Source organism: Ipomoea triloba, chromosome 14 (assembly GCF_003576645.1).
Source record: "Ipomoea triloba cultivar NCNSP0323 chromosome 14, ASM357664v1".
Classification (NCBI taxonomy): domain Eukaryota; kingdom Viridiplantae; phylum Streptophyta; class Magnoliopsida; order Solanales; family Convolvulaceae; genus Ipomoea; species Ipomoea triloba.
The window spans coordinates 21057385-21077092 of record NC_044929.1 but is presented as its reverse complement, the minus strand read 5'-3'; the positions used below and the strand labels follow the sequence as shown (position 1 = coordinate 21077092).

Genomic DNA, 19708 nt, shown 5'->3' with positions numbered 1-19708 from the left:
AAAAATCTTTAAGTAAAGCATATGGTCAAATTACAATATCTAAACTTTGACAATATGGAAATTTGAATATGCAAAAATATTGTTTTAATACTGGACAATAACACCCTTTACTTTCCATGTTCCAACATGGCCACCTAAACCACTTAAATTCGTGTTGATTCCGAAACTAGTGAACGTTGTTGGCTTCATAAGATATTAAAAAGATATTATTCCTATAAAAAGTTGTATAGTAATTTAATTTGTTTAGTAAATTGGATTAGATACTTTTAGAAGAAAATGTCTTTCACCTTTTGACCCTAATCATATCTGCATAATAAATACTTAGATGCCTCGAAATGGGTGACTAAGTAGAAGGAGCTTGATGCTTCATTCTTGTATTAAAAAGTGAGTTCTATTATCTATAGTTGATCAGCTCAAAATATAAGTTTATAATTGATTGTGGAGAAAGAGGGATTATTGATGCAAATTTAGGTTGAAATTGTTTTTGCAGATAAGGACAGTGATAATTGTGACAGAGTAAAGTCCAACAAGTGTAGCCAAGCTAAGGTATATGATTTTCTGTATGTTACCAATAGTGATGTGGGCTTCATCTCTTCTATTATAACTCACTCTACTTTTTGAGCTTTCATATATACCTTCTGGCTTTGGGTCAACATCAGATGGAAATAGAGCCAACATCCCATTATATTGCTTAACAACATACACCAAACTCTTCTATTAAAACTTTATTATTGTTTATTTAATTAAACCACTCATATATATATATATATATATATATATATATATATATATATATATATATATATATATATATATATATATATATATATATATATATATATATATATACACATATATTCAGGTTTCCGTGCGGATAGTGTTTCCCATGTAGCCGTGTGGTCACTCACCATTAGGTATGCATAAATGCACCATTAGGTGTGGCGCATTTTTTTGTGGGGTGTATTTTCGAACACTGTGTGGTGCACTTTTGCATGCCTAGTGGCGAATCCGCACCAGCTACACGGGAAGCACTATCCGCATTTGAACCAGTATATATATATATATATATATATAGTATATATAGTATATATATATATATATATATATATATATATATATATATATATATATAGTATATATACTATATATATATATATATATATATATATAGTATATATACTATATATATATATATATATATATATATAGTATATATACTATATATATATATATATATATATATATAGTATATATACTATATATATATATATATATATATATATAGTATATATACTATATATATATATATATATATATATATAGTATATATACTATATATATATATATATATATATATATAGTATATATACTATATATATATATATATATATATATATAGTATATATACTATATATATATATATATATATATATATAGTATATATACTATATATATATATATATATATATATATAGTATATATACTATATATATATATATATATATATATATAGTATATATACTATATATATATATATATATATATATATAGTATATATACTATATATATATATATATATATATATATAGTATATATACTATATATATATATATATATATATATATAGTATATATACTATATATATATATATATATATATATATAGTATATATACTATATATATATATATATATATATATATAGTATATATACTATATATATATATATATATATATATATAGTATATATACTATATATATATATATATATATATATATAGTATATATACTATATATATATATATATATATATATATAGTATATATACTATATATATATATATATATATATATATAGTATATATACTATATATATATATATATATATATATATAGTATATATACTATATATATATATATATATATATATATAGTATATATACTATATATATATATATATATATATATATAGTATATATACTATATATATATATATATATATATATATAGTATATATACTATATATATATATATATATATATATATAGTATATATAGTATATATATATATATATATATATATATATATATATATATATATATATATATAAGTCTTGGGTGGGGGTATTAAAATTGTCCAATTATAATTATTCTTTTAAAATGATTAAAAATATCATGAAAAAATACAATAATTTGAAATAATTGACAAGCAAATTGATAATGCAACCGTAAAGTCGGAAAATTAACTTTACTGTGTGCATACCGTAATAAAGTGGCTATGGTATCAAATATGAACAATGATGCAAATAGTGTATGCTATATGCAAACAAAAAAAATGAATTTTCTAACTTTTAAACATGAATTGTATTAATAAATAGAGATTAGAGTTGTACTCTTAAATACTCTGTATATTTATAGAGAAGTTAATTGGTATCACGTACTGGATATTATATGAACTCTCTAGATAGCAAATCTCATTTATTAGGACTGTTATGGCAGGTTACATGTGATTTCTTTGTTGTTACTTTTCCTAGTATCTAAAAACAATTATATTTTTAACTCCATATTTCATTTCTTTTTGGATGTACACAACAATATAAAGTCAAAATCATACCAAATTACCAATTTAAAGAAAATGCCAATGACCGATCTAGTAACACGAAATGGTTCTCCCAAATGGGAGATCATGTGTTCGAGGCTGAGTAGTACTAAAAAAATATATAGTAAAATTTATATATTGTCTACTTATAGAACAATATGTTATTTAAAAAAAAATTATTTGTATATGTGATAGATACTCATCAATCATTACCCATCCGATCATCTCAATTATTTTTGTAAAGGTGATGACAATAATCGAACTCATGACTTTTAGATATGAGAGTCATATTCGGTGTACTCGGATAAATCATAAAATTAATGTCAACGTTGCGTTAATGGTGTGTATGTATGTATAAGGTTTCCACATAATCAACAAATTAATTAATCAAATCATTAGGAATCTTTAATTTATTGGGAGTCTTTTGTAAAGCAATTAAAGCACTTTATTACAATAGGGCTTTTTTTTAAAGGCAAAATCTAATCAAGTCCACCAATTCCATGCAATCATTCCTAGATAACACTTGCCCTATCATGCATTATATTAATTCACTTATTAAAATGTTCACTAGGTTTGAAGTTTGAAGAAGAAAGAAAAATTATTTCATGTGTGATTTGTGGACTAGTACGTAAGAGCATAGTTTATTTAGTCTACAAAATTGAATAGCGACTGCGAATTTTTATCGTCACTCATAAAAATATTACATCTAAACCGTGCAACAATAATTCAATTGATTCTTTTGATTTATGAGAAGTCTCATAAATTCAAAGTTCATGATGAACATAATTGTAAAAATTCGTCATCCAATTAACATATATGAATTTAGTAATTAGTATAATCATCAAATGCCAATTCCTCCCCCACTTAAGTTTTTGAGTACCTCTCAAATATGAAAATGAGGGTTTCTATTCCCCTCACTCCCTAAGTCCCTTTGATCATTTGAAAATTGAAAGGCAACTTATGAAACACTTTACTCCTAAATAATTAGCATTACTAAAAAAAATCATTTCCACTTATAATTTACCTTTATTAAAATTTACATTTGTTGACATAAATTATGATATATGTCACAATATTTTATATGGTGTTATGTAATTGATTATTTTTAATTAATTTGACAATAATTAAACTAAATAAAGCTACATAAAATCAACTAATTGGGTTGCTTGCTCATGCTTTAGCTCGAGCCTCTGATTCTCAGTCTGGTCAGGGGAGTTGGTCATTCACTCCTCCCCCGATACGAGTTGGGGGTGGTGGTCGGTGGAAAAAATATAAAGTGAGTCGAGTGATGGATGTAGCCCACCACGACCCATTGCAATCCCTAGATGACTCCCATACACCCCTCCCCCATGCCAATTCAAGGTTAATGGAGTATCTTATAAGTTTTCGTGCAACTTTAGTATTCTTACTATATTTGTCCCATATATATAACCTCCAATTTAAATAATATTTTTCATTTTTAAGCATTGACAACTCGATTTACGATGGCAGTAATTAAGGTGGTGATAGTAACAGCTAATTTATTTATGTGCATTACAAATTTTACAATTCAATGACATATATAAATCCACATCTATAAATAGGTTATTTTATATATACTTAACTATCATTCATTTAAAATGGATTAAAAAAAAAGAATTTTGATAAATTTGAAACTAACCAACTACTGCACAATTGCTTCGTTCATATATAAACCAATTCAAGAAGGCAAGAATGAGAATATGTTGAGATCATTCATACATACATATTTGCAACCGAATGCACTACATGCCATATCATACTTGTTCCTGCTGATATCAATATAATGTGCTTCCCATTCACGTTACCATATATGTACCTATGAGGGATTTTTCTCGTGTTTTCTTCTCGTTTGTCAAACGTTGGTTATTAGGGAATCGGATTTCCCATGTGCTAGCTAGGGAAGCATTTGACTAGATGGGTGGAGTGGCGGTTTAACATAACACTGTATAGTAGCCCGCCTGATTTCGTTGTTGATGTTTTGGAGTTGAATCTTAGACACTAGTAAACGGGTCTTTAGTGCAACTGCGATATCAAATATGGACTCATGGACTCTTACCTTGTAAGTGGCATTGTTGGGATTAATTATTATCTCCACCTCATCAAGGCATGATCAATCCAATGACCCAAGCGATTTGCTAGCTAGTCCCGAACTACCAAGAACTTTATCTAGTTCCATTACTTTGCTTAATATATCAATTATCAATTACATTTGACACAAAGCATGCAATCAATATTGGGGTTACCGTGCTTCAATTTACATTAACTGACGCCATGTTAAAAAGTTATGAAAGCAAAAATTATTTGATTTAGTTTCTCAATAATAGAGATACGAGCGTTAGGAAAGAAAGGATGATAATAAATTATAATTAACCTAATAATTAACTTAGACACTGGTTAAAACAAAGTCATTAATGCAACTTTAATGTCAAATGATAAACTCCATCATTATGGAGTCTTCTATGTTGTGTTGTTAGGATTATTATCTCCACTCATTAAGATCCGACCAATCTAATGGCCCGAGTGACTTGACGGCTAGCCCTGAACTACCAGGAACATAACTTTATCTATTTCCATTACTCTACTCGATCTATCTATTACATTTGACACAAAACATATAATCGGTATTCATTATACTTCAATTTACACTATAGGACATCACATTAAAACGTTCTAAATACAACGACAATTTAATTTAGTCTCACAATAATAGAGATACGGGGTGTTGGGAAAAGAGGGGAATAGTGATGGTGGTGGCAACAAGAAAAATCTATAGCTGCGATTCTCCCTCCCTCATCAGTCTCACTCTCGTTTTCTCATCCGCTAGCTTAGCTTAGCTTTTTCACTCACATAAATGTTCTTTTTAACGTCAAATCCCCCGTCTTTTCAACCCCGAAAACGCTCTCCTTCTCTCTCAAAAAGAAAAGCTTAAACCCCCATTCACCCCACTCTATACTCTCCGCCCACTATACCTTTTCCTTCAATTCATTGCATTCATTCAAAATCTCAGTAATATAATCGAGCGAGGATTCATAGATAGAACTGTATTGTGTTATTGATTCGTTTATAGAAATCGAAGCTATGGAGGCTGGATCCGAGCCGGTAGTTTCGGAGCCAGCCGGTGAAGGCGGCGGCGGCGGCGGCGGAGAGGATCAGCCGTCGGCGAGTGGGACGGGCGAGGGAGGGGGAGAAGGGTCAACGGCGGCGGCGGCGCCGAGCCGATACGAGTCGCAGAAGCGGCGAGACTGGACTACATTTTTGCAGTACTTAAGGAACCACAAGCCGCCGTTGACGCTGCCGCGGTGCAGCGGCGCGCACGTGATCGAGTTCCTCAAGTATCTCGATCAGTTCGGGAAAACTAAGGTGCACGTGACCGGGTGCCCGCACTTCGGCCACCCGAACCCGCCCGCGCCCTGCGCGTGCCCCTTAAAGCAGGCCTGGGGCAGCCTCGACGCGCTCATCGGCCGCCTCCGCGCCGCCTACGAAGAGAACGGCGGCCGCCCCGAGTCCAACCCCTTCGCCGCCCGAGCCGTGAGGATTTATTTAAGAGAGGTCAAAGATACCCAAGCTAAGGCCAGAGGAGTCCCTTACGAGAAGAAACGGAAAAGGTCAACACCCGCCACCGCCACCGCCACCGGAAATAACGGACGTAATGGCGGCAGCGGCGGCGGCGACGGCGACGGCGACGACACTGGTGGCGCCACCACTGTCGGTCATCCACCTCCAGCCACTACAACAGTATAGTACGGCCTTGTAAATATTCTTATTTTTCCCGAAATTATTCTATTTCTCCAAAATTGTAAATTATGATTAAGAGAAATCTGCAGTTACTATGAAAATTATGTATTAAGTAAATTCTGTCTTGTGATTTTTGTTATAATGTCTCTTCCAATACAAACTAAAGTCTTTCTCATGTTATTGGGAAATAAAATTTAATTATATCAAATAAAATAATTTTACTAATAGTTAATGAGTGAAAAATATTTTTTATATATAGTGTGTGGTATACAATTGTGTGTAGGTCCGTGAATAATTTTGTATGGATATATAGATGTGGGGGAATTCTGAGGGCTACCTATGTAGCTTTCATTGTCAATTTGTTTCTTTTTGTATGGTAATCCACCAATTCTCTTCAATTCCCTCCCTACACTCTTTCATTGTCTACATTTTTGTTTTTGTTTAGCCAATGTGCATTTCCCTATTCTCTTTCCAATCATCAATCATCTCATCATACTTCTAGATGGATCCCAAAGAAAAAATAGGTGTTAGATTAGATGTTTATCGTTACTCTAAATTAAAAATTATAGTCACATAATAATGTAATATAGTGTGGGTACGATATATGAGTTAAAATATCTTACATAGTAGTTCTTGGGTAAACAAGTTGAACGAAGTAGGAGATGTATTATTCACACCGGAAAGCAGTCAATAATTTTGGTACAAGATGCTGCGCTATAATAATTATAGTTGTAGTTGTGATTGGGGGAGTTCATAATGCTCTCTAGCTGGTTGGTACCATGTAAAGTCAAACAGAACGGAAACTCTAATAGGTTGGTAGCTGAAGCACCCTATATATACTAGAGAGATAGGAATTGAACCCGTTGAAGAGTCACTGACGCTAACGTGGCACCTCGCGACTGGATGCTCTAGTCATGCTATGTGGTAGTCGTTGATATGATGGTTGGTGGAGTGGCTACATAGGTGACCCCTTTAATTTTTAGTGTCCGATCTCCTTAGCTTGCACAGTTTTCCAACCTCCATGACTAAGAAGCGAGAGCTAACCCATGATACTTATAAGTTGTCTAGTTAGCTTGATCCCCTATAGCCCCGACACATCACCCCATCTCGAATGCACATAGATGGAATCATGGGTAACATAGTAGGCCTCTGTCCAATAATAACCCTAAAGTAAATATCGAGTATCAAACAAACAATGTTCTCCTTCTATAAATTTTACAATGACATACGAAACACCTCTATTTATAACGAAATTGCACTATATATTTATAAATGAGAAAATACAATGTTATTATCAAATATAAAACATATCCCAACATCTATCATTGCACACAACCACATAGAATTGTTTTCCTTGTACCATAGGAGCAAGTGAGTAAAAGACCAAAGCATACAACATATATACTACTTCCTGTCTGGTTCAAGATGATGTATATATCATGTTGAGGCTAAACAACATAAGAGAGAGCCAAAGAAAAAAAGGCCAAATAAATAAAATTGTATACATATATAGTACAACGTGTGAAAAGGACCAGTGGCCAACCTTAGCTTCCAATCTATTGACCTTTATGTAGGAGGCAGCTTAGCATTCGTAATGTGATGTGGTTGTACCTTTATATTATCATTTATCATGTTAGGATAAGCTATATTCTATACCCATCAATCACAACAAACCCTCCATCCCTGCCTGATGTTGTGTGAGCACATGGACCGAAATTCTTCGAGTCTTCTATTTTAACACGTCTTTTTAAAATAAAATAAAAGAAAAATAAGTAGTATTTGATCATATTAACTCGTTCTAAAAAAATGAAAAGATTTTATTTCTTTTACAATTATTCCCTTTTTTAGTATGATGACACATAAGAATATGTGAAAAACCCCACTTAATTGGGGAGTCAAACTCAAAACTTTATTGTTACCAAACTAACTCTCTGACTAACTTAATTGAGGTTATTTTCACTCTCTAAGCATTTTATTTTTATGACAGGGCACCTAGACAAAAGTTGTATGTGTTAACTTGTAATTGATGTTATAGGAGTGTGTTGACTTAAGTAATTGCATTTACAAGGCACAATCAGAAAGACATAGAGTATATCATCCATACCTTGTGGGTCCTTTTATATTTTATTTATCATGCTAGCATTGTGTTTGGTTCAAGAATAACTGAATAAGAATAAAAGAAATTTATGTATTTATATGAAGGTTTTATAAGAGTTTTTTTTATATTAATAAAAATAATTATTCTTAATGGATTCAGAATAGTTAATACCATTAACCTTGGAAATGACTATTCTCATTGCAAAGGGAATATCTCATTCTGTAAAATTATATTCCTAGTTGTAAAAATCAAACTAAACAATAAAATAAATATATTTTATGAATGAATATTCTCATTTTCAATTTATTTTAGAACCAAACCTTGCGTAAGTTCTTCACTTGAGTAATTGGTTTTTATGAAAAGAGAAGAAAAATAAATGAACACGAATGGGATTGTTATGCCGTGGACCCAGGTCCACCTTGCAAGGTGGACCTGAGTCTACATTCACATACACTATACTCTAGATTTACATACTCTATACTCTACATTCACACTTTGTAAACTCCAAATTCACACATTACAGGATTATATGTTTAGTAACTATATTACCATTGTTATGTATTCACACATTCAAAACTCTATATTCACAGGTCCTATACTCCATATTCATAACTTGAAAACTCCACATTCACACATTACAGGGCTACAAGTTGCTAGAACTTTTTAACTCTATTACAGATTCACACATGCATAACTCTACATTCACGATTTCTATACTCCATATTCACAATTTGAAACCTCCACATTCACACATTTTTGGGCNATCCCCTATAGCCCCGACACATCACCCCATCTCGAATGCACATAGATGGAATCATGGGTAACATAGTAGGCCTCTGTCCAATAATAACCCTAAAGTAAATATCGAGTATCAAACAAACAATGTTCTCCTTCTATAAATTTTACAATGACATACGAAACACCTCTATTTATAACGAAATTGCACTATATATTTATAAATGAGAAAATACAATGTTATTATCAAATATAAAACATATCCCAACATCTATCATTGCACACAACCACATAGAATTGTTTTCCTTGTACCATAGGAGCAAGTGAGTAAAAGACCAAAGCATACAACATATATACTACTTCCTGTCTGGTTCAAGATGATGTATATATCATGTTGAGGCTAAACAACATAAGAGAGAGCCAAAGAAAAAAAGGCCAAATAAATAAAATTGTATACATATATAGTACAACGTGTGAAAAGGACCAGTGGCCAACCTTAGCTTCCAATCTATTGACCTTTATGTAGGAGGCAGCTTAGCATTCGTAATGTGATGTGGTTGTACCTTTATATTATCATTTATCATGTTAGGATAAGCTATATTCTATACCCATCAATCACAACAAACCCTCCATCCCTGCCTGATGTTGTGTGAGCACATGGACCGAAATTCTTCGAGTCTTCTATTTTAACACGTCTTTTTAAAATAAAATAAAAGAAAAATAAGTAGTATTTGATCATATTAACTCGTTCTAAAAAAATGAAAAGATTTTATTTCTTTTACAATTATTCCCTTTTTTAGTATGATGACACATAAGAATATGTGAAAAACCCCACTTAATTGGGGAGTCAAACTCAAAACTTTATTGTTACCAAACTAACTCTCTGACTAACTTAATTGAGGTTATTTTCACTCTCTAAGCATTTTATTTTTATGACAGGGCACCTAGACAAAAGTTGTATGTGTTAACTTGTAATTGATGTTATAGGAGTGTGTTGACTTAAGTAATTGCATTTACAAGGCACAATCAGAAAGACATAGAGTATATCATCCATACCTTGTGGGTCCTTTTATATTTTATTTATCATGCTAGCATTGTGTTTGGTTCAAGAATAACTGAATAAGAATAAAAGAAATTTATGTATTTATATGAAGGTTTTATAAGAGTTTTTTTTATATTAATAAAAATAATTATTCTTAATGGATTCAGAATAGTTAATACCATTAACCTTGGAAATGACTATTCTCATTGCAAAGGGAATATCTCATTCTGTAAAATTATATTCCTAGTTGTAAAAATCAAACTAAACAATAAAATAAATATATTTTATGAATGAATATTCTCATTTTCAATTTATTTTAGAACCAAACCTTGCGTAAGTTCTTCACTTGAGTAATTGGTTTTTATGAAAAGAGAAGAAAAATAAATGAACACGAATGGGATTGTTATGCCGTGGACCCAGGTCCACCTTGCAAGGTGGACCTGAGTCTACATTCACATACACTATACTCTAGATTTACATACTCTATACTCTACATTCACACTTTGTAAACTCCAAATTCACACATTACAGGATTATATGTTTAGTAACTATATTACCATTGTTATGTATTCACACATTCAAAACTCTATATTCACAGGTCCTATACTCCATATTCATAACTTGAAAACTCCACATTCACACATTACAGGGCTACAAGTTGCTAGAACTTTTTAACTCTATTACAGATTCACACATGCATAACTCTACATTCACGATTTCTATACTCCATATTCACAATTTGAAACCTCCACATTCACACATTTACACTTTGAAACATCTACATTCACACATTTTTGGACAACTCTATATTCAGCAATATGTTTACTAAAAAAAAAAAAAAAAAAAAAAAAGACAAAAACGACGTAGTTTTGGACCCAGGTCCACCTTGCAAGGTGGACCTAGATCCACAGCATAATTTGCCACACGAATGTGCTTAGTCAATAAAGAATCTAAATGGTGGGCTCAACAGGGGGCAAGGAATGGCCCACTTAAGAAATTCAAGCCCATCCTTAGGGCCCACTCAAGTGTCATGATAAATAATGCCAAAGGATTTTGGTAAAGAGTAAAGACGTGCCATCATTATTCCATGGACCATGGTCCACACATTCGTGTGAACCATAAATAAAAAGTATATTTTTAATATAATAAAAATACATTATTTGTATACATAAAGTACATTATTTTGAGCTTGTAGATGAAATCAGACGCAATATGAAGATGATAACCTACTTGGTGACGACATAGATCATGGTTTACATTATAAGATAAACCACTAATAAAAGTTCATTTTTAATATAATGAATGTTCATTTTTAGTATAAATAAATATTTATTTTTAATGTATTGTAGGTTCAAGTTTAGGTAGTACACGAAAAATGAATATACTTGAAACAAACTTTCAATATAATAAAAATGAACTTTTATGTTAATAGTTCACATTGTAATGTGGACCACGGTCTACGATATAATTGAGAAGGTAAAGAAGGGTGAAATATTAAAGATGGGAGGGGAATGTCACGATAAACGTTGAAAATTTGAAACTTCGCCTTCATTTTTTTTAAATAAATCTCTCACCACCTGAAATATTGTTGCTTCGAAATATTGCATCAAGGTGGCATTGTCACGTTTTATATAGTTTTATTGTCAACGTTTTCTCCCAAGTATAGAAAAAGTTGTGTTTTTACCAACGGGTCTATGTGAAATCAAGATTTCATGTTCAAACCTTGTAAATGGAGTATAAGCCTCGAAAGAAAAACAACACTACAGAGTACAAGATATGGTTTTGTACATTGTGTGGTAATTCAATGGCACTATTTGACTTATGTATATATAGTTGTTTTACATTGAGGAACAGAAAGTATGTAAAGCTTCAAGAGGAGAGTGAATGCTTACATAGCAGACTGGTATCCAGCTGGGCTCATACATGAACCAGTTGTCTTTTCTGCATACCTACCAGAATGGATTCAACAACCTTAATATCCCCAAATGGCTGACAGTGGCAGACAATTCACTGCAAGCAGGGATTTTGGTACTTCCTTTGTATGCTTTACAGATATAGCTTATGAAGTTCATATAGTCCTGCAGATTTTATACATGTTTTGTGTTATGAGGAAAACAAGCAGCCATCAAGGTTGCCCATAGCTAACCAGCTCAAACTAAGAAGGTCAATACGTCAATTGTAACTTTACAGTTATCAAGTCAACAGCCTGACCAACTTGGCTGTGATTGCCCCTTTACACATGTTTTGATTTGATCAGCTATGGAACACAGAAATGAAAATTTCGGACTATCTTAGTCAGATGAATGTTCTAAAGTAAATTTTCTTTTAAGATATTTTTTTCATAATTGAACGAGTATAAGTGTTTTACCTCATATAGCGGTTGCCCGTCAACGACTACCCATGGCACATATGTATGAGGAGGTTCAAGGGCATTTGTCACTGCTGCATACTGCAACTCAAGCTGGGCATTAACAGCAAACATACTAATCAGAAACTTTATATATGCTACAGAAATGAATCCTATGAGTGTAGCAGAAAACTACATTATTGTCCATATCAAATGATGTTTTGCTGGTCCAGACACTGCAGATAAGAATGAATGAGCAGTCAATCTGTCAAGAAAGCTAACCTCTTTGCCGTGCCCACTGGTATAGCAATAAGTGACAGGGTTTGGATCCATGCTCAGATTCGCGAAACATGTTTCCCACGCTGTATACTTCCCCTCGTAGACCAGACTTTCCACGCAATATATAAAGGGGAAGTGCTCACTCTGCATAGTTTATAAAGAATGAGGCAAAGCAGTGCAAACATAATATAAATGTCTGGAAAGATTCCCTTACCAAGTCTGGCCAGGCGTCGATTGCACAAGCCTCAACAGTGTTCAACAGGCATTCATATGCACCATGCTGCAGTGATCAAAGAAATGGTTCCATCATGTTCTGTAACAAGAAAGTTAACCAAGTGCTACTAATCAAAGAAATGATTCCATCATTCTCTGCTAGGCATTCCTAATCTACTTAAAGCAGAATAGAAATATGATAAACGAGGAGATTGAATGATTGAAATGAGAGGGAAAAAAGCTAAGAAACCTGACAGGTTATGGTGGCGTTGGGGCCGAGTTTGGCGTTGCCATAAGGGATGAAGCTGAGGTCTGTAATGGATATGAGTCCAGTATCGAAGAGCTGTGGCAAATATTTGGCTATGAATCTGGAGCAGTATGGGCACAGGGTCTCATAGTAGAGCTCTAGCTTGACCTTTTCTTCAGTGGAGACAGTACCAGAACTTGCAGAGCTCAGCCATGGCTTCCAAGATAACACAGAACAGATGCTGAGAAGAAGGATTAGTTGAAGATGCAATTTTTTTGAATGAGCAGCCATGAAGAATCTTGGAGAAGACTTCAATTTTGTTTTCCAGGATATGGTCCACCACTCAGATTTTTAGTATTTTCTTATCTTAATATGTCTAGTTTGTAGGACAATAAAGTAAGGGGAAAGCCACAAACTGCAAAATACCATTCCACAAGGGACAAAAAAAGAATGAGATATTTCTGCAAGAGGCAAATGATTTCCCTTCAGAGCTGATGAAAGTGATATCAGCCAATAGATGGAATTGTGTCTCTATTTGGCCAATGGAGACTAATTTCACATTTATAAAATAAAAAAATAAAAATAAAAAATAAAAAATAATAATAAAATAAATAAATAAACTGCACCTCCCACCCATGCCCTGAAGTCTAGGTAGAGGAGGTAAATCCAAGCAGCAGTCCCCAAAAATACTTGTACCTACTCACAATAAGGCCAATTTCATACCTTTCTCGGTAGAAATTGAACCATGCATCGGCAGCTGTCAGCAAAGCAAGGCTATTATAAGTGGATATTAATGGCCAAACAAATACTGAATGTTGTGAAGCTTCAACATTTTAAAATTGCATATGCTCAAGAGGCTAAGGCAAATAAAACGAGCAGATCTTTAACATTACTAAAAAAGAAAGCATGAAGGTGAAGCAAAGCTTCTATTCAGTATATTACATAGTTAAAGTCAGATTACTGATTACATTTGTTTATAGAATCACAATCAACATTCCAACGCCGCTTACTAGAGGTTTGTCAATTCAACTTCGATGCAGCAGACAGGTAGTATGATTCAAGATATATCTCCTCTGCTCTTCAAACTCTCAACCGAGTCCCTGATAATTTGCTCCATGGGGATGAACTGTAGACCCAAATCCATCAGCTTCTTTCCTCCATCCTTAGCCCTCAACAGACCAGGCTGAGTATCCTTGGGAATCCTACAAGAGCATGCAGCCGGCATGAATAATACTGTCCATAATCTCATATCAAATGAAAATCCCATAATAGTTTATGACTAGTAAGACAAACTATATGGTTAAACACCGACAACTTCCATGATTTTCATGGGACTCATTGAACATCTAAAAGCAAATGAGGAATGTTTATCAAGCCTTGTTAGTTCATTTGAATATTCAATACGATTTTCCCAAGGAGACAAATACCTAGCAGAGGAAGAAGTCTTTATAAAATTTGAAGCTGGAGAGTACCCACTTTATTCATAAAAGAAGAAAGCAGAAAGAATATAAGCAGGGTTTTGCTTTCAGCTTTATTTATGACCAAGGACCAACAAATTTAACCCACAGGAGATTAAAACGTATTGGACCTGCTGACATTTTGGCCCATGAAGCTGTATGTTACACTATTTTATGGCCTGGACTTGGAATGGTTTTCAGATTCGAAGAAAAGTTGTAACAGTTTAGAAATATATGATGATATTACCTGGGAATATTGTATTCAGGGTAAAGTTCAGCAACTTTAGCTGCAAAGTCACCATAATGAGATATTGCTTCAACACACAGGTGCCTTCCTTTCGCTGAAGTGTTTTCATAAACAAGTATATGTGCTAAGGCCACATCTTTGAAATGGACAGATCCCATAAAGAAATCTTCATACGTTTCAGTGCAGCCTGAATGCAAACAAAATGACAATGCAACTTCAGAAAGACCATGTTGGTAATATATCCAATAAACAAATAAGCTTCGGATTGAACAAGTATCCAAGCCATTATCATAACCGTGAACAACCTGAAAAGTAGTCATCACTCTCATCTAGGTTCATATTTATGCACCAAAAGGCAGTTGCAATTTTTAAGGAAATGATTGCTTGCGACTAGATATGAAATAAATTGTAGATATGGCAACAAGCCAACAACCATCACAACTTTTCTACAAAAGAATGAAAAGTCTAGGGTACATTTACTAATTGGAGAAATTCTCATTTTTCAGGATAAAGGAAAAAGAGAATATGCTTACTTATACATTTGAGAAATAGAAAACAGAGAATGGAGAATGAAAAACTGGAGAGTTGAAGTAAACTCAGCCTTAATGATTTAACCTGTAGGTTTAAGTGAAGTTATGGATCCTATGCCATGCCTCAGAATAGAGAGAGAGTGTGTGTGTGTGCAGAATTGCAATCTATTGAGATTAATCTAGTATGTTAGAAGGAGAACAAATTTCTATTGTTGTGTTTTATAAGGTAGCAAGTGGTGGGTGGTGAAGAATAAAACCTCCATAAGATGGTTGTATACTTGTATATGAGATAAAACAAAATTTTGCAGGGATACAAGAAAGTATCATATTAGAAATGAGTTTTACTACATGGACTACCAATCTCTACTCCCTCACTTTTAATCTCTGACGTGGCAAGCATTGATAAGTTACTTTCATCATGTGGGTTCCAATAAAAATGTTTACATAAAAAATTTAAGTGAGGGAGTAAAAGTTTGGAGTAGAATTTGGGAGTTCAAGTAGTAGTTTCCTGATAACCTCACTAGAAGCAAGACAGAAGTGACATCTGATGAGAACAAAGTGAGAGAGAGAGAACACTCACACACACACAATTGTCAGAAAGAGTGATTAATGCTCCTCAGCACTTAATAAAGAGAACAATCCACATGGATGACCCCATTAGTTTGGGTATCAGGTACATTTGGCATAAACCTAGTACTGACTTCAATGATGGCAGGTAAAAGGAGATATATAGTTCAATGAATTTTCAGCAACTGATGTGTACCTTGAAGCAGACGAAGAAGCATTACCATGCTTGCATTAGGAGTTGGAGGTATAATAGGACCCATCACAGTTCCAGGATTCACAACAACAACATCCAAATCCTTTTCCTTGGCAAATTCCCAAGCAGCCTTTTCTGCAAGTGTTTTTGAAAGTGGATACCATCTCTAGCACAATGCAAGATTCAAATTAGTCTGATGCAGTGGATGAATGCCCATGATAAAAAGAGGGCACTCTTGTAGTAGGGGGAAAAAAAAAAGATTATAACATTGAGATTAGCATGAAACTTGTTGAAGTCATTAACACTGAATTAATAATTTTTTTTAATGTTTTTTCATTAGCAGTCTGGTAGATATCTTAACTCTTATGAAAGTGAAATTGACATAATTTCTAACTAAAGTGTATTGGGCAACCCAACCAAGTTGGTCAGGCTATTTACTTGGTAACCTTAAACTCCCAAGAACAGTGGTCTATTGACCTTCTTAGTTTGAGTAGGTTGAAACCAGTCTTACAACCTAAGCTGTTTTCCCCTCACTCAAACAAAAAAAACTAAAGGGGATTGGAGATGCTCCAAATGTTTGACCAAAAAAAGGAACAAATTGCTATCAACAGAGCTTTCTCAAAAGCTTATAAAGGAACAGCTCAAGGTAGAGGAGTTTACCCCATTTTGTTTGCAGTATTCAATATCCGTCCAACATTCCTCATTCTTCACAACATCAGCCGGCCAATTGGGGCTCGGAGTAATAGCCGAAATTGAAGACGTCAGCACCACTCGCCGAACTCCGAGCTCCTTCGCCGCAGTCAGTACATTGATTGTGCCTTTAATGGCCGGGTCCAGTAACTCTTTCTGTCAATCAAACGGCGAGTAGACAATTATATAGTGTGCAATTACTAGTAGTCTCCGTTTAGAAATAAGAAGGCAGAGTCCACCTCAGGATCGCGAACGTCATCGACAATGCAGGGGGAAGCAAGGTGGAAAACGCCGGTAGCGCCGGTAATGGCCGCCAAAATGGAATTGTAGTCAAGGAGATCGATTTGGAAGAGACGGAGACGCGAGTCGGCTCCCTCCATTGCTTCTAAATGCTTCGTCTCTTTCTCATCCTCTTTGTGTTCCGAAATCGCAAAGTAGATTCAGAATTCAGAAATTAGAGACAAAAAATACAATTAAAGACTAGAGAGAGAGAGAGAGAAATTAACTGAGATTTTTGACGGTGGCGTGGACGGTGTAGCCACGCTGGAGGAGGAGGAGGACCAGCCAGGAACCAATACATCCGCTGCCGCCGGTGACGCAGACAACTTCTTCCCCTTCATTCTTCGCCATTTCCTTCTTTAGACTGTTGCTCGGACTTGGAATTTCAGATTTCAGACCACAAAACTCCGTCAGTTGTAGCTGAATTCCCTCTCACTCTCACTCTCACTCTCTCTTCACCTGTCACATCCGCGGCGCACATTCAGGATATAGTTTTGCGGGGTGTGTCTAATTAAAGATTTTTATATAATCTTTTAACTTAGTTAAGTTTGACACATTTCCATTCCATTTTGAATTTTAGTATTTTAGAGTTACAGAAAACTTATTAATCAAATAACTAATAGTGATCAAATAAGTCAAAATTGACTGATAAGCTGATTATTTACCAAACGGGGCCAATATAATAATTGACAGTCGTGTTTTCAACTAATTGTAGGGAGGATTTTCTTACCCTTCCATTTTTCTTTCTGAAGTAATCTCTTTGGATGCTAATATATGAATAGTTGTTTGGTGTTCAAAATAATAATAATAATAATATTGCGGAGGTTTGACACTACACTATAGATCCTGGTTTATATATGTTATTAACATTTGCGTTGTATTGTGAAATTTTGTACCTATAAATACAATTGTCAAGGTTTGAGGGCTAGCTAAATTGGCCCAAAATGGTGTAAATGAATAGTGATATACCAAATATGGTTGGGATGACAATCGTGGCAAGTGGAAAAGACCTCGGGGGAAGGGCTCCTAAAACTTAAAGTTGTTGCGGGCCATAGAGAAACTTTTTTTTATTCCTTTGTTTCGAACTTCGTGAAGAACTCCGCGAGAGATTTCCGGGGAAGTTTTTATAAAAAGGAGTGAGCGCTTACCCTATCGACTGAACGACCGAGTTCGAACCATGATTAGGACCGGGGCAACCCAAGACTACTTGCCTGAAGTAGAGATTAGGCCTTTTTCTGGAGAAAGGAGAGGGGCGGGGAAAGGCTAAAGCTCTAAATTCTGCTGCCCAGCTAGGAGTAGCCAAGTCTGTGCTTGTGAATCTTAGACCTATTGACCCGAGGATTCGGTAGTGGATTGGTCTTGATCTTGGGCTGTGTGGGGCCAAAGTAAGTTCTCTTTAATCGATCAAATAAAGTCTTGCAATTTTTGCTTTCTAGTCAAAAAGACTAAGGGAAATGTCTCAGGGCATTGGAATTATAATGAGAAGCACCAGTTTTGGTTGGATCATATCCTATTTACAGAGGCTTAGTAAGCAATCCAGCAGGAATAGGTTTGATCTGCTTTGCTGTGCTCAAACAAGGATAATGCAAAAATGGGATTCGAACGTGTTATTAGAGATGAGAATGGAAGATTCATTGCAGCAAGAGGCATCTAATGGAGTGGAGCATATTCTCGTAGGCCTTCCCCATTTGTGGGTTTTGCACAAGTTTTAAGACAAAATGAGGTGAGGTGGATGAAAGAGAGGGGAGAGAGAGAGTGGCAGAGAGTGTTGCAGGAGGAGTGGGTTTTTGTCCCCTTGAGTGGGCCCCACCAAAGAAAGACAAGCTCAACACTGGTACGCGTGGAGTGCACTTTGCGCCAGTCGAGTGCATTAAGCAACTTTGCATTTTTTTTTTCTGATTTTCTGACATTTCATGTTTTTTTTTTGTTTTTGTTTTTATTTTCCCCTTTTTTGCTTCCTTCCTCACTCCTAGTTGGAATCTTAATATTTGTGCAAAACACCTATCTATTGAGGGTGGCCTTAGGGAAGTTTAAGCAGCAGCCATTAGGAAAGAATTTGACAATATCCATCTAGGAACATACTCGCTTCAGGTTGTTCAAAGTATAAATCATATTAGAGGAGAGTCTTCCTTCCATTGCAGCTCATGTTATAGCTATGCGGTCCATTTTTAGGCCTAGTTGTTCGAGTTGGTACCTATCTTTGTAATGTGTTGCCCTTCGGACTTGAATTAATAGAATGACTTATTTCTCCCCAAAAAAATCATATATCATGGGACCAAGTCTGCCAACAACATTTTATTTCAATAACATAACTTTTAAAAACCTTTTTGTCAATTATTTTCTTTTAAAATTTTATATTATTAGAAATAAATTATAAAAGATTTATTCTCCATGGATTCTGGCATCCTTATGTCTATAATTGGGGGGGGGGGG

The 19708-nt window shown here is 34.2% G+C and overlaps 3 protein-coding genes across 3 annotated transcripts; 1 reads left to right on the top strand and 2 right to left on the bottom strand.

The window, feature by feature from the left end:
- The first annotated feature begins 5373 nt into the window (after positions 1-5373).
- LOC116004208 (protein LIGHT-DEPENDENT SHORT HYPOCOTYLS 6-like) lies at positions 5374-6526 on the top strand. Its single transcript, XM_031244166.1, has one exon. It carries the CDS (start codon positions 5695-5697, stop codon positions 6355-6357), a length of 663 nt encoding a protein of 220 aa, XP_031100026.1. The 5' UTR covers positions 5374-5694; the 3' UTR covers positions 6358-6526.
- A 5393-nt stretch (positions 6527-11919) lies between these two features.
- On the bottom strand, positions 11920-14034 carry LOC116004891 (gamma-interferon-responsive lysosomal thiol protein-like). Its single transcript, XM_031245090.1, has 5 exons — positions 13316-14034; positions 13067-13132; positions 12856-12996; positions 12595-12687; positions 11920-12304 (listed from the first exon to the last, which is right to left on the bottom strand). Exons 1-5 carry the CDS (start codon positions 13601-13603, stop codon positions 12176-12178), a joined length of 717 nt encoding a protein of 238 aa, XP_031100950.1. The 5' UTR covers positions 13604-14034; the 3' UTR covers positions 11920-12175.
- Positions 14035-14170: 136 nt separating this feature from the next.
- On the bottom strand, positions 14171-17757 carry LOC116004890 (cinnamoyl-CoA reductase 1). Its single transcript, XM_031245089.1, has 6 exons — positions 17503-17757; positions 17236-17408; positions 16967-17152; positions 16310-16472; positions 15017-15203; positions 14171-14514 (listed from the first exon to the last, which is right to left on the bottom strand). The coding sequence occupies exons 1-6, from the start codon at positions 17624-17626 to the stop codon at positions 14370-14372; spliced, it is 978 nt and encodes a 325-aa protein (XP_031100949.1). The 5' UTR covers positions 17627-17757; the 3' UTR covers positions 14171-14369.
- Between the last annotated feature and the right edge of the window lie 1951 nt (positions 17758-19708).

Coding starts and splice junctions, on each gene's coding strand:
- LOC116004208 (XM_031244166.1), top strand. CDS start 5,695: ATGGAGGCTGGATCCGAGCCGGTAGTTTCGGAGCCAGCCGGTGAAGGC.
- LOC116004891 (XM_031245090.1), bottom strand. CDS start 13,603: ATGGCTGCTCATTCAAAAAAATTGCATCTTCAACTAATCCTTCTTCTC. Junction 13,133..13,315: donor ACGCCACCATAACCTGTCAG/GTTTCTTAGCTT, acceptor TGATCACTGCAG/CATGGTGCATATGAATGCCT. Junction 12,688..12,855: donor CCAGTGGGCACGGCAAAGAG/GTTAGCTTTCTT, acceptor GTTAATGCCCAG/CTTGAGTTGCAGTATGCAGC.
- LOC116004890 (XM_031245089.1), bottom strand. CDS start 17,626: ATGGCGAAGAATGAAGGGGAAGAAGTTGTCTGCGTCACCGGCGGCAGC. Junction 17,153..17,235: donor ATGACGTTCGCGATCCTGAG/GTGGACTCTGCC, acceptor TTTGATTGACAG/AAAGAGTTACTGGACCCGGC. Junction 14,515..15,016: donor CCTGAATACAATATTCCCAG/GTAATATCATCA, acceptor ATGCTCTTGTAG/GATTCCCAAGGATACTCAGC.